At 43.1% G+C, this 15,231-nt stretch overlaps 1 protein-coding gene across 2 annotated transcripts in view; it reads left to right on the top strand.

Moving 5' to 3' along the window:
• The first annotated feature begins 2,037 nt into the window (after positions 1 to 2,037).
• Positions 2,038 to 15,231, top strand: part of MARCHF11 (membrane associated ring-CH-type finger 11) — an 87,227-nt gene continuing 74,033 nt past the window's right edge. The window contains exons 1-2 of one of the 2 annotated variants that reach the window (XM_084784115.1): positions 2,038 to 3,074; positions 4,194 to 4,349. In XM_084784115.1, coding sequence (XP_084640241.1) covers positions 2,547 to 3,074; positions 4,194 to 4,349 — 684 coding nt within the window. In that variant the 5' untranslated portion in view covers positions 2,038 to 2,546. The remainder of the gene's footprint in view (positions 3,075 to 4,193; positions 4,350 to 15,231) is intronic. The other variant, XM_084784114.1, reaches the window with a different exon arrangement.

The following is a 15,231-nucleotide window of genomic DNA, read 5'->3' as shown; positions in this document are numbered from 1 at the left end:
TCACTTGCGTTTGACAAAACTTGACTTTTTATAACCTGGTTGGTAAGTATCAGGTGTTCTTCCTCAGCCCTTCTTTGTAAGTCTTCCTCCATTCCATTTGGGTCTTTGGCAGTTGATCTATCCATCCTCTTCTCATGTCTCTTGGTATTCCACACTCTTGCAGCAGAGGTCAAAGGTTACAGTTCCTACAGGCCCCTTGAGGACTCAGTGGGTAAAGTGAAGCCCTTTGTTGGGGGGGGGGGCAGGGGGGCAGAGATCTACTTCTAAGTTTAGTGAAGCTGGGAAACAAATGTTTCTTCCAGCTTTTGTGTAATTAGCCAGCATCTTAAGAAGATGGAATTTTATGTTATTACAGTTATTTTTCCAGAAATAAGTAGCCGAAAGGATACACCTAGCTGCTGTTTATCTGCTTAGCCATCTACACGATCTCTGCCTTCATTTTGCCTTTTAATAATGTGTTTTGTCATATCTAATCTTGATTTATTAGCAATACATTGACTTAACTGGGATTATACATAAATTTTGTCTCCTTTGAAGAATTTATGTTCCAGGCTAATGAGTATATTAATACTTATGAAAATCTTAAAAGTGGGATAACATATAAATGTGTGCTGTGTACTTTTGACAGGTGAGGACTCAAGCACAGCCTATCCACAATCACATTTCTTCAATGTGATAAGTTACCAGGGCCTGCAAGGCTTATTTTAAAAAATGTGTTTGCTGCCTGCCACTGTGCTACCAAAAATAAACTGGTCTGAGGGAGCTAAGTGTGAGAGGACATTCCTGGAAGCTGTTTCATCTGAGGCCATTTGTGACAAAGCATTCTTGATCTTTCTCCCTTTCTTTCTTTCTTTCTTTCTTTCTTTCTTTCTTTCTTTCTCAACTTCATCCAAATCACACTGGAATATGTCAAAAGATCTCTCTCTCTCTCCCTCTCTCTCTCTCTGTATGTGTGTGTTTAAGGCAAATATACTTCCTACTGCCAAATTACAATAATTATTTAAGATTGTATTTTGTCTCAATTATTTCAAATTCTGTTAAGTGGAGTCAGAGTCACCAAACAAACCACATACTACAGAACTATTAATTTTGAGAGGATGAAGATTGGAAGTTAATGTCCATGTCCCCTGCCTCCCTCCTCTCTCTCTCTCTCTCTCTCTCTCTCTCTCTCTCTCTCTCTCTCTCTCTCATATACACACACACACACACACGCACACACATGCACTCATGCATGCACACTGGTGTCAAAGCCACGAAACCTGGAGTCAGTCAAAAGTCCTTTAATAGCCTGGTGACCTTGATCAACTTAGTTTGCTTATCTCATCCTGGCTATGAAGTGTAGCAAATGAATGTTTTTAGTGCCAGTGGTCTGTGTCAAAATCATTAAGGTATCACTTCAGTGAAAATTCACAATTGATTTGCACAGACACCACGCAGGTATAAATTCAACCACTTAAGAATTCAGGTGGCCGGAGGATTTAGAACACACTGCCAGGCCACAGATTTTTGTCCAGTATGAGAGAGAGAGAGAGAGAGAGAGAGAGAGAGAGAAGGAGGGAGAATCATTACTCTAAGAATGGAGACCCAAGAGCCCTAGAATGGGGCATTGCTAAGGATGTGACCCTCCAACCTTTGAACCATCTCTAAATTTTACAAATCCAGGATGCATATGCAGGAGAGGGGACAGGAGGACTGAGACATTCAAGGGATGACAAGGGATTCCAGAGGCTCCTGCTTGAAGACTTTTGTGATGCAGAGTCCTCTGAAGTGGGACAGGACTAGTACCCGACCCCCACTCCCCACCCAACAGGGAAGCAAAGAGCAGTTACAGCATCTACCCTCTAGAGTCTTTCCCGCGCCTCTGCTCAATGGGTTCTTGCACCACAGGAATTCAAGAATCTGGCTTGCTCTCATCCCTACTCCCACGCAGGTCTCCGCTTGGCCCACCGCGCCCCCACCCAACCTGGTGTCACGGAATTCCCCCAGACCCACCCAGTAACGGTTTTTGGATCAGCAGCTTCCGACCCCTCCCCCTTTTCTTTGCTCACTAGAGCCGCAGTGCCACAGGCTTCTGAGAGGGGCAATCCGCCCCGGAACCGACGTGAGCAGCCCTGGGCGGGGTTGGTGGAAGCCGCCTAGGGTTCCCCCAGTCCCAGTCGGGTCCTCTTTACACCCCACACTTCCCTCTTACGCACGACCCCATCCCCAGTCCCGAGCCTGTTCCTTCCCAGCCTCCCTGCGCAACTCCGTGCTCCTGCCCGCCTCCCACCCCACCCCACCCGACCCGCGCGCCTAGCACGCGCAGCCGAACTCGGCGCCGCCTCCATCAGAGCCGAGCGGGCGGCTCAGCCGAACAGCCGTCTCTGCCGCCGCCGCCACGCCGGTCCTCCGTGTCCCCTCCTGGTCCCGCCCTCCCAGTCCAGGCGCCCTAGTGCCCCTTCCGCCCACCTCCTTCCTCCCTCTCCGGCCTCCTATAGCGCTCTCACTGGCTGCAGTCCGCGCCTGGCCCGCCATCGGGCGGGCAGGAGGGCGGCGGCGGCTCCACCATGAGCGACGAGGGCAGCAATCGCTGTAGCGGGGCGGATAGCCGCGAAGCGGAGCCGCCCCTGCCCCAGCCGCCCCCACCCCCGCCGCTCGAAGAGCTGGCCCTGGTCCCTACCTCCCCACGCTACTTGCCGCGGGTGCCCGAGCCTCTGGAGCGCACCTCCGGGTCGGGCGAGCCTCTGGTAGAGGTGGCTCCGCGGCGCAGGGGCTCGGAGGAGCCGCTGCCGCTGCCGCCGTCTCTGTTGCCCAGCGACCAGGAGGTGTCAGCGGCCGGAGACTCCTGCGAAAGTGTCAGGCGCCTTCCGGAGGTGACGGTCCCCGAGGCAGCGGCAGGGAAGGGAGGCCCAGGGGAACCCGAGGCCGGCGCGTGCGGGGAAGGCGAGCGGCGATGCATCGGAGACCAGCCCGAGACACGCTCCGTGTGCAGCAGCCGCAGCAGTAGCAGCGGCGGAGGTGGGGACCAGCGCTCGGGCCATCAGCACCAGCATCATCAGCCCATTTGCAAGATCTGCTTCCAGGGCGCAGAGCAGGTAAGGCCTGAGGGATGGGCTCACCCTGCCGGCTTCGGTAGCCCTTTCAGCACCGCGGACAGCGCACGCATCGCAGCAGAGCCTTCCTTTCCAGTTCCTTTTCTGTGAAGGCAGATAAAAGTGTCCCGGTGGCGAATACAGAAGTAAATTAACCTATGCCGTTCCCCTCTACCTCATTTTGCAGTCAGACCCTCCTCAGGCACCTATTCATTAAGAATTTCTTGTGAATTACTCAAAGGATTTTAGTTTATAAGTAGAATCAAACCTATAAGATGCAAAGGTTATATCTTTTCTATTAATGTATCCAGAGAGCTTAGTCTTAGGATACAAATGAGGGCGGAGGGGGTGGTGTAAGTCATGCCACAGTACCAGAAGAGGGTGTTTACTTACTGCAAATTTTTAATGAGAAAATGTGCTACAGTGCTTGCAAAAGGAAGTACTTCAAACCAAAGGCTATTTTAGCCAATTGATGAGCTTTATGCTTTGTTAGGAACACATTTTTTAAAAATTATAACTACCACTGTAAACACCATTAGGGGCACGTGCAAACTTCCATGCGCATGATCACAATGAGAAAGGGATAATGCTTCACCCTTCCAAAGCGTGTGAAAACATTAGGTTTAATGTCTTTGAGAGTTAGGAAGTTGCATAAGAATATGCAGGCTTTCAGGAATATAGTGCCCCAGTCAATATTTATGATGCTACATTTAGAAAAAGTAAAAGCATAAGCCTGTTATGAGCTGCTTTCTGCTCTGCATTTCTTCTTTAGCAATGATTAAGAATAACTGCAGAGGAAATGCATCTGACCATCCACTTAAAAGTTATTAAAGAGATTTAATAGTAGAGCTTTCCCCAAGGGCATTGGGGGCTATATCTTGCAGACATTTTGTATGTCAGTGGAGCATTTATGTCATAACTCTAAGCACTATATTGGAAATAGTTTTTAAGACTTTAGTATCATTCCCATCAGAGATATAAAAATTTAATTTGGTTTTCTGGGATAGAGCTTGATGCTTGTATCCTTCTGGGTAAACCGCTTAAAAGGAAAAGAAATGGAGCTTAGGGTTTTAAAGTAAAGACAGAAACACAGATCTTCACTGTGAGCTGTTTTCTTTTCAGGGTGAGTTGTTAAATCCTTGCCGATGTGATGGGTCTGTTCGCTATACACATCAGCTGTGTCTCCTAAAGTGGATCAGTGAGAGGGGCTCTTGGACCTGCGAACTGTGCTGCTATAGATACCACGTCACAGCCATTAAAATGAAACAACCTTGCCAGGTAGACACAATGCTTAACTCTTTCAGGAATAATTTTGTTAACAGAGGTACACTTGAATTTCATTTTTGTTTAAACAATCTCCTTAATGCTACTTGAGAAAATTTAATTCCAGTTGCAGTAAGTTCAAGATTTAGAATTTTTAAGATGCACTTAGAGAAAGCTGTGGCATTGTACTGAGAAAATCAAAGGACATTTTTAACCAAATGATTTCCTTTATAATTTGTTGTTTACTGATCAAATTATACCCAGTTCTGTTTCTTAAAGGGTAAGTTTGTAAAATGTCACAGAATCCGCTTGAGTCTGTTTTATTAAATAGAGGTGCTATACAGCTTATTCAGCGTACATTTTTACATTTCTTTAAACCTTGCCTAGCTCAGTTTATAGAGAAGAGATGCAAATAAAGTGGCTGTTTCCTAGTGCAGAAACTTCTAGGTGACCCTGTCAGCGCAGCTCTGAGTACTCTTGTACTTAAGCTTTCTGTTTTGCAAGAGTCTTTTCCACGGTTAAAGTTTGTCCACATTAATTCTCGGTGGCATTCAGTGACATGTCAGATGTAGGCATGCTCCCCTGCAGCTAGTCCCAATAATGCTGCTGAAACTGTGACTGTTTCAAACTTTTGTGTAAAATTATACAGTGACACAGTATCAGAAGATATTGTGTGTGCAGACACCCCCTCCCACACAGCCCACAATAGGTTTTAGGCTGATGGAGTATAAAATACAGGCTATTAAGAATGATAGCTTAGAGGAAAGTAGGGGAAACATGGAACAGAGATCTGGTAGGGAGATGGGGCAGAGACACAACAGCCATGAGAGAGGCAATAGAAAAGTTGAGAAGGGAAACGAGATGGGACCTGGTGTCCATTACCAAACTCAAATTACATTAAGCTATGTAACACGTGTGGCACTGTAGTTTCTGAGGGAATCTAGAATGCGAATTACTATTGCATTAATAATTTATTTTTTTAGTATTTAATTGGTACCTTATTTATTATGCAATTAATTTGCATCTCTTAGAATTGTGTTTAAGGGATGACTAGCAATCATGAAATGAAAAGGCAAATTTTCTTCACCTCAGGCTTACAACTTACTTGAGAAAGGGAAACTAACTTAAGAGAGGTATAGCCACACTGAAGTCAGTCATAGACCTGACACTTTTTTCTGAAGTTCTGACTGTGTTGCAGTAAAAAAAAAATCAAAATCCTCCAAATCAACCTAGCATTACTAATGAATTTAAGATCACATACACATATATATGTATATATACATACATACACACATTATCTGATTATTACACCGAGATGGAAAGCAATATGTACAAACAAGGCTCATTAATACTATGCTAGTATATCATGTCACAGATGAAAGAACTTTGCAAGACTGCATTCAGTACATGTAAAGCTTGGTGCTCATTTTTCAAGGTGCTAAGGATTGAGCCCAGACACTCACACTTACAAGGCAAATAGTCTACCACTGAGCTATACTCCAAAGCCAAGCTTGATAATCCTTACCCAACTGAAATTGGTCATGAAGTTCCAAAGAATGGGTTCTTAATGCCTAGATGAGGAGACAGAGCTTGGTTCCCAGCTTGACATTTGTGTTATGGATGGTCCAAAACCTGAGCATTCACTCTGACTTATAATGTGTGACTCATGGGAGTTATTAGCCATGGGGCAGAATCAAACAGGAAACATGTGCATAGCTCTTCTATTCCTGTCTATAGCTCTGTTTCCTAAGAATAGGGTCATCTCATGCCTATGGGCAGACAGTTCACTGGACTAGAACAGAATAGAGAATAAACAATATTGAACAGAATATTTACTGAGCAGTTAGTCTATGCCAGCCAGTGTTTTAAATGCCTCACACACAGAGATACCAATATCTAGTCTTTGTAATGTATAAATAATCTGATCAACACTGTTATTTCTACATTACACAATGTGAAACAAGCACAGCAAGTCTCTCCCAGCAGTATACCAGGCTTCTAACTCAGTGTGACTTCAGGGACCATAGTCACAAACTATGTAGCATCCTTCTCAGTCTTCTGCTAACCCATCTTGATGTTTCAAGGTCCTTTGTGAGTTTTCCTACTTGAGACTCAAGGAAAGCAGGAGCGGGTTTTAATCTAGCTCTCTAAGCAAGATTAGAAACTCTTCTGCTGCATAATGAACTTCCTAAATTCTTAGTGATTTAAAGAGCAACTCCTGAGAGTCTGTGTGCTGACTGAGGTCAGCAAGGAAGCTTTGCTCCACACATGGAGTTACCTGGAATCAGAGGTTTGCCCTTGTCAGCATTCTGGATGGCTTGCCCATTTGATTTGCCCAGATGGCTGTTCCGTGGGGCTCAGTTCAGAGATGCTAACTGGTACCTCGGTTCTCTTCCCTCATCCTGTGCTTCTAGCACCATGGGGTCTGGTTTCAGGAGGATGCAAGTGGGCATTTCAAGTGTACTAACACTTGACCTTGGAAGTGACATAATTTCACATCTGCCATCTTCTCTTCTTTAAAGCAAATCTAGTCTGACTTTGATGAGCAAAGTGAATCCACTTCTGGAGTTAGACCCACCATTAAAGAGAGATTATTTTTTTTTTCACTCTTCCTTGGAGAAAGTGTCTAGTGTGATCCACATTCCTACCTTCATCTCTCTATTTGTTCTTCATCAGGTCCGTGTGGACCAGTAGGCATTATTGTAACTTCCCTTTCGGGGGCTCTGAGCTGAAGGAAGCTATCAGTTCATGGAAGCTTGACTTGGTGTTTAATGCATTCACTTGCCACAAGTCTGTTTTACCATCTTGTCTTCCTTATTGTTCATTGGGTGGTGGGGACAGTGAGGGCCAAGGAACAGATAGGCAGGAAACAGGCACATGTGAGCAAGACATGCTGCAGACTGCCTAACACTTTGGTTCTACTCAATTTTCTCTCATCAAGATTCCACTTCTCCCACTGCCCTCCTGTTTCAGTTCGGCTCAGTGGCAGAACCTAGGAGAAAGCGAGCAGACACATTTACACCTTAATTGTTGCATCATTAGTAGTGGGAGTTAACTAAGACATTTGAGGTACTTAAAATGCCTTTACCTTCCCCCCTGCTTGCAAAACCTATTTGTTAATGCATTCCAAAAAGATACATTAATGGTATTTTAAGAGTTTTGAATCACATCCTATGTCTGAGAGTTGAGATACGTGAGCATATAAAATCATATTTCCTCAAGTTGTTGTTGACATTATAAACTGATAAAGCAATGTTGTAGCTTGTGAATGCTGTCAAAGGTATATATAAATGCTGTCTATGATGTGTACCTTGAAGGGACAACAGGTATTAGGTGATGTGCATGTGGGACACTGTAGCCTTAAAGTAAGGCTCGACCACAGTGCGTCCAGATAAGGAAACATACATGCATGACAAGTCCCAACAATGTCATTGTATGTACTAGTTAACATATTTAATAGTTTTTAATCTTTATTTTTTTTGTGTGTGTGTGTGTTTGTGTGTGTGCATGCATGCCCACATGTGCCATGACATTCTTATGGAGGTCAGAAGACAGACCATTGTGGCAGTTGGTTCTTTCCTTCTGCCATGTGAGTTTTGAAGATCAAACTTGGGTTAACGGGCTTGGTAGCATGTACTGTTAACCTCCAAGCACTCTCTCTGGCAATAACTAATCTTTTAAAAGGAGCCCATGATGACACCTAAGCCATATGTTATTTTGAGCACTAACTTCATAAGTATACCTGTCATGCTTAGAATGGTCCTGCTTTCCCCCTTGTCTGTCATCACTGTTACTTGTTAAGCCTGCACAGACATGAGGGTTTGGTCCCCTCTGGTGAGAGATGCCCTTTGTTACCCTCCCTCTAGTGTCATTAAAGTGAGGTCATTAACCTCTTTTCCACATAATTCTTTAAGTTTTATCTTTAACTAATTAATAATAAGTGTAGAAACTTACAGGGTATTAAGAGATGTCTCACAGCCAGGCAGTGGTGGCACACACCTTTAATCCCAGCACTTGGGAGGCAGAGGCAGGTGGATCACCGTAAGTTCGAGGCCAGCCAGGTCTACAAAGCGAGTCCAGGACAGCCAAAGCTACACAGAGAAACCCAGTCTCAGAAAAAAAAAAAAAAAGAGATGTCTCAGTGCATGGATACGTAGTGGAATGATTAAGTATAGTTAGCTGAAGTGGTCACATCAATATTTCCACTTTTTTTGAAGTAGGGTTATGTAAAACAGTGTATTTTAGCTCTTTTGAAACACACAGAACACTGCTGTTGACTACCAGAATTTACTTCCTGCATTTAACCACATTTTCACACCCAGGGACCACTGTCTTCCCTTTCCCACTTCAGGCCCAGCCCATCTTCTGATAACTGCCATTCTGCTCTTTGCATCTAAAAAATCCATATCTTGTGGATCCCGCACACTCAAGAAGTCACGTGGTATTTTTTTTTTTTTTACGCAATACTAGGCTAATTACACTTGACATGATACCCTTAAGCTTCACCCATATTGTGGCAAGTGACAGAGGTTCTTTTTGTTCCTTTTGCTTTTTAAAAGATGGATAGTGTTCCATCGTATATAACACACTATCCTTTGCGGGCATTAGATTGCTGGATCCTGGTGATTATGAATTCCATATTCTAGGGTTGTTTGTTTTGGTTTTTGTTTCATTGTTTTCCACATTGTTCTTCACTTACATTTTCACTTCTTGCTTTGTTCTTTTAAAGCAAATCATATCCCAGTTTCTAACTGAGCCTGTTATCACAAATTATTAACAAATCAGTATTTTTCAAAGCAGTGAGATCGACTGAGCTCAGTGTTGTAATAGCCATATTTCAATTGTCCCTCCCTGTGAGTCTAATTTATATCCATCTTGAGTCTTCTCGTATTTGGAGGTCTGAGAGTTGGAGGATTCTAAAGTGGTTATTTCACAGGATAGCTCTAGTCAAAGTCAGAAATCCTCTGTTTGTTTGTGGCTTGGAATGGCCACCACTGGGTGCAGTAGGTGGGAAGGCTGGTGGAGAGCCTGACTTAGAGATTGGAGGAGGGTAGGGACCCAGGTGGCCTGGCAGTGCGGCACAACAGGTAAATAGACACCCCTCCCCCAAACTCTTCCTCCTTCTCTGCCATTTCCTAGACCAGAGGAAAAGATCAAGGCAGTCTACCTGCCTTGTGGGCCTAGGGAAGAACTGAGGCTTGCATTTGAGCCCCTGGCCATTTTTCCCCACCTTCCCTGGTGCTTTTCCATCAAATATTCATAATGTGCTCGGGGCCACAGGTCTTCTCAGAACAGCAAGCATAATCAGAAGGGCTCCCACAAAAGGTCAGGGACAGAAAATTATTTTTCAGTTTTAAATCCTTACTACTGAAATCCCACAGTTCATCACAACAGGTACAAATTACCAGGTACAAAGTACCATTTGTGTTTAGCTTGGCCGTCGTTCTAAGGGCTAACTTCCAGACCTATTTGTAAGGCATGTCTAGAACTCATTATTTTCTTAAGTGGGATATGAAGGAGATATTTTCACCTTCACGGAACCTCATAGTATAATGCATTAAGAGAAGCTGATGAGTCATCACTAAAATTCACTGAGATTTTGGGGATTTATTAAGATGATGTGAGAATGTGAACCCCATCAACCTGGCATGCTCTTCCTGGGAAAAAATCCCCAGTGCTTGTTCATGATGACTTCAACATGCCCACGCATGCACAACCTTGTCTCACCTTGACTTTTTATCCACATCATACTCTTGTTATAATCCTCAGTAGGCTCAAATAGAAGACGAGGGGAGCTAAGGCAAAGCTTTTCATGGTCATGTCCAGTAACAAAAAGATGATGTTCACAGGTAACATTTCAGATGTATATGCTGGACTAACTTGTAGGCAACTAAAAATGCCAAGATAAACAGTAAATACATTACAGGACATTTTTTCCACCTTAGATATTGGTTTGCTTCATTTATTTACTCATTCTCAAGATGTGTGACTCTGCATTTTATTCACTAGACAAGACGGGTGGTTCTCTGTTGAATGATGTATGTAGACAAGCTTTGCATGCTACTATAGTCATCATCTTTACAGCGCTATGTGCTGTTGGTCCTCCAACTGTCCCAACGCCAGATGGCTCTGAGACAGGAGAAATGAGAAGGACGTAGGGAGCACTTGGGACCTCATGTGTCTTGGTGCTTTTAAAATCCCATTCAGAGTGAGGCTGGGATACAATGTGGATCCTGTAGATGATGTCTTCCAGAATTTTCTCCTCCACATACATCTGCTTTTCCATATATTATAGGTGTTTTAAAGTGTGAATTTCCTTTGTTTTGGTATTATTTCTCTTCCTTGCTGATGGCTCTCGCTCACCTAGCCATCTCTAGGAGGACGACTCTACAGTAAAAGAGTGGGTGGGTCAGTCCCTCAAAACAAGCTAGGGTAGCAGAGAATATTTGAGTAAAGGATTATAAGCATAGCTCCAACATATCTTCACTTGCTACCTGGTTGTTTAAATCAGAAGGCCAGAATAGAAAGTTTACTAAGCTCTGAGGGCTATTGTGACTACTTCCCTAGTTCAGGAACAGCTGCAGACACCATATAGATGACTAGACATGACTGTATTCCAGGAAGGTTTCACTTAGCAACACTGAAGTTTGAATTACACTTTATTATAATGTTTCAAGGAATGGTATTCCTTAGCATTCCCGCCACAGCTCCCACCCCATTGAAAAATGAAAAGACTTACAACATACACAAAAAGCAGTTGCAGGCTTGGATCTGGCCCATGGTGTCAGCAGTGGTTCAAATCAATGGAAGGCTGATGTAGACTTGAGTGTCTCTCAAAGTGTCTCTCAAAAGTCTTAATGTTTGCAACTCTAAGTGAAATCGTGATGATATTACATCATTTACAAGATGGTGACACTTCAGCTCTATAAAAGTATTAAATATTCTTGACTATCTGTAAATATGGAAACCATTGTTCCTGCCAAACAGTTTCTCAGTTAATTCAGACCACAAGGATGGTTTCAGTCTTATCAGCTGGAAGGCGGGGCCACAGAAGCCCTGGGCATTCTTGGAGCAAGCCGCCCTCTCATCTCAGTGAGCCTTGGCACACATGTGGAAAGTGCTATTGGTCCCTTCCCGACACAGACCTTTTCAGCATCTGCCACTCACCGGGTGTCTTCAGTTCCTTCTGCATTGTCCTGACATTGAATTCCTCCAGTTTTGTTTTGTTTTTTAAGGATTTCTAGATCTGGATCTTTAATGGGGCATCAATAGCAACGAGCGGGACAAGGCTTAGAACAAATCATAGAATGCAGCACAATATTGCTTGATTAAATTTCCTTTTGGTCAATATGTGAGCATTCATTGAGTATTGGGGCTGGGAATGAAGGGCGAGTGACTCTATGAGAGTTTTAGCAAAGCTCTAGAACCATGGAAGTTCTGTTTCTTCGGCAGTGAGACTCTGCCTTAAGAAATTAAAGTTGTTTTTATTACCCAAGAACTGGTTTTCTGCCTGCTGGCTGTTCATTTTCCATTTTCTTCTTAGATCTACTAGCAGTGAGAGTCTGACTATGTCTGGACAAATGTTTAGAGTTTTCCAGACCACAGTAAAAAAACCTCAAAAGTGATAAAGAGATCAGCTTTTATAACCTATATTAAGAAAGAAAGGAAGGAAGAAAGCACGCTTCTAGTGAGATATATCCACTCTTTAAGAATCTTAAAATGCCATGGAAAAATACTTAGTAAATATGCAGTTGCTATGTGTAACACACTTGCTTTCTTGGGATTCTCACTGGCTGAAGGGTTTCACATAACATTTGCTCAAGGTATTTGAATAATTTGTTGGAAATTTCACGAAATGCTCATGGCTGTAGATGAGCTGCTAAGGAAATCTGCTGGATATAAACTTTTGTGGTGAAGTCTGTTACCACTGAAAACAAGGCGACATTCTTTGATGAGTGGTCTGTATCATTGCAACGTAGCTTCAAAGACGATGATTTTCAACTGGTGGGAACAGCATCCCAGCACAGGGAGATACAGCAAAGAGCAGACTATTTCTTCCTTACTCATTTCCTGCTTTACCTTGCCTGTGGCTTTGCTGTGCTGTGACTAAAGGGATCAGAACAAAGGAAACTCAGCTTCCTTCTATTCTTGGCCCTTCTGAGCATAGAGAGGATGAGTCGGAGGAAAAACTGGGGATGCATTGGACCATTCAGAGTGGCAGAGAATGGTCTGATGAGCAGATAATCACTACAATTACAAGTAAATGCATGGCCAGCTCAGAGCACCCTGCTGAGGACAACTGGATTGTGGTTTCCATATCCTTGGATATTTGCCAGCATGGCCCCTGTGAGCACAACACATAATTCAACATCTGTTCCATGTGATTTATGCAATGATGTTTGATATCAGTAAAGGTGAATTGTAAACTGTTGTATGAGAGGAAAGGAGGGAAACTTAGAAGCACAAACTATAGGCAATACAGGGACTTATTAAAGGGGGATTTTCCTATTCCATCCATCCCTTATGTTTGACATATTGTGCAAACTTCCATCTAATAACTTACTCTGTATTCATTTTTATGTCTTCAAGCTTGTTCACTTTGATAACACATGGACAATGTATCCAAGAATAATGGAAGCTCTTTCCTTTATATGCCTTTTGTCTCGCTTCTGTTTTTAGCCAGCTAATTATGTGCAAGTGGCCAAGAGCATAATTTGGGCACAGAGATTGAGGGATGTGGGCTCCTCCAGTGCCTAGCTATTATTCCAGGAGCTCCCTGTGTACTTCTTTGCTATATATGGCATTGCAGTTGTGCCAAATGGCATCTTTCTCCTCAATTAGCATCATGACACTGAGATACAGAATAGTTTAGATGACTAGGGAACTATTTCAAGATACTTTCACAGGCTCAGTACAGCTTGTTAGACCTGTTAAAAAGATTTGAGGAAAGGGTAGCATCTTTTACAAATATCAGAGGACTTTGCCTTTTTGTGAAGAGCATTTCAAAAGCTCCTTATTCAACTTCTCCATGTTACATTTGTAGATTTCTCCATAAATATACATTTAAATGGCCAATTATTTCTTTAAATGAAGTATGTGAAAACTTGTTAGTTGAGTAGAAAAGAAAACAGGATCTCCTTTATGCAGTATTTTTTTTCCTCTTGGCCCATCTCTTTCCTGCTTTTCTGAACATTATCTTACTATAATTTTTTTTTAATATGGGGAAAATTAGGTGGGAATTTTCCAGTGAATCCTCCAATCACTTGCAGAGAAGAACACATTGAAGGGAGGTGCTGGTCCTTGCCAAATGTAAGCTGCTCCCTTGGACCAAGAACACCCAGCCTCAGACCTAGAGGTTGGACTGAATTTTGATTGCGCAGCATCTCTCAAGGCCCCTGTTGTAGCATCTTTGTCTTTCCTGGCAGCCTTTCAAGGAATAGTGCAGGAGCTTCTGTGGATTCCATTCTAGACCTAGACAACTGGAGTAGTTTAAAGAAGTGAAAACGAAAGAAACACATGAAATGCTAGGCTAGCTAACATGAGTGCAAGGAACTTGTCTGGAATTTGTTGGGTAGCTTTGGGCTAAGTGGTTCTCTGGCAGTGGAATTTAAAACACCTGGATACTGAGCATTTCTGAATGATTTTTGAGCATGAGTGAGGACTTCCTCTTTCTTCTATAATTCTATTCCTCTGACCTGCTATTGATGAGGCTGAAGGTGATGTCCATGATAAAAATGGACACTTAAAAAAGAATTATGCCACCTTATTTGGGATATGATTACATTCCATTCTTATAAACTTGGCAAGAAAAATACCAGCCAATTCTCAAGTGTCCTATATGGAAATTTCATCATCAAGTCTCCATGAATGATACAGGTTATTAATGTGACAGAGGATGGTGATAGTTTGGGAACGGATGTGTGAGGATTAATTTGACAGAATCTAAAATGAGTGAGGAGATAAACCTGTGAGCTCCCTGTGAGGAGCCATCTAGTGTAAGTTAAACTCTGGAATGTCTGTGTAAAGCTGAAAAACTGAAATTGGAGATTTTGAAGATGCTAGAACCATGGAACCACCTCTAAAGAAAACACCAGGTTCACAGTAGGGGTGGGTAAGAGTCTCTGTGCACTGCAGGGAACAGTGGGAAGGGAGGGGATATCAACCCCCTTCAAGCCAGATGATGCCATCAGGAGCTCAAGATGCTGGGCATGTAGCTGTGGGATTTGGTGTGTTTCCTGCTGGGATACTGCTCTTGCTTTTGTCTGGTCCTTGCTTTGCCCTCATTCCTCCCTTTTGGAATGCAGCTGTTAATTCAGGGACAATTCTGTAAATTGAAGGATAAAATTTGTTTTTGACTGCATAAGAACTAACAGTTAAGATATTGTTTTGTGTCTCAGATATGAGACTTGTTCTTTGATCTGTTAAACAATCGTGTAAGTGTTAAAGACTTTCGGGAGTTTTGACATTGTAGTAATTACACTTTGCATTATGACAACACCATGAGCCCATGGGGACAAGCGGTAGGAAGTTATGGCTTAAAAGTGATGAGACTTGACATACTGAGGTGGGTTGGTATTGGGGGGGGGATGTGGAAAGCCTCCTCTATGGTCACAGGAGTCTGGATTTTATAAAGCAAGACAAAAGCAAGCTGTGCACTCTGCTTTTCAACTGCTGATATGATGTGTCCAGATTGTTTGAGCTTGTGCTGCCTTCATTCTCCTGACATGACTGACTGTGTGAGCTAGAATAAGCCTTCTCCCCATAAATTGCTTTTGTCCGAGCATTTTATTATAACTACAGGGAGAGAAACTAAGGCAGTATCCTCAGACTGGGAGTCGACACAACCCTTTTCTTCCTCAAGTTGCGTTTGTCAGGTAATTTGTCACAGAAGTAAGAC

This window comes from Acomys minous, assembly GCF_964271855.1.
Source record: "Acomys minous genome assembly, chromosome: 5".
Classification (NCBI taxonomy): domain Eukaryota; kingdom Metazoa; phylum Chordata; class Mammalia; order Rodentia; family Muridae; genus Acomys; species Acomys minous.
Note: the sequence above shows the minus strand (reverse complement) of the source record. Positions and strands in the feature narration are given on the sequence as shown.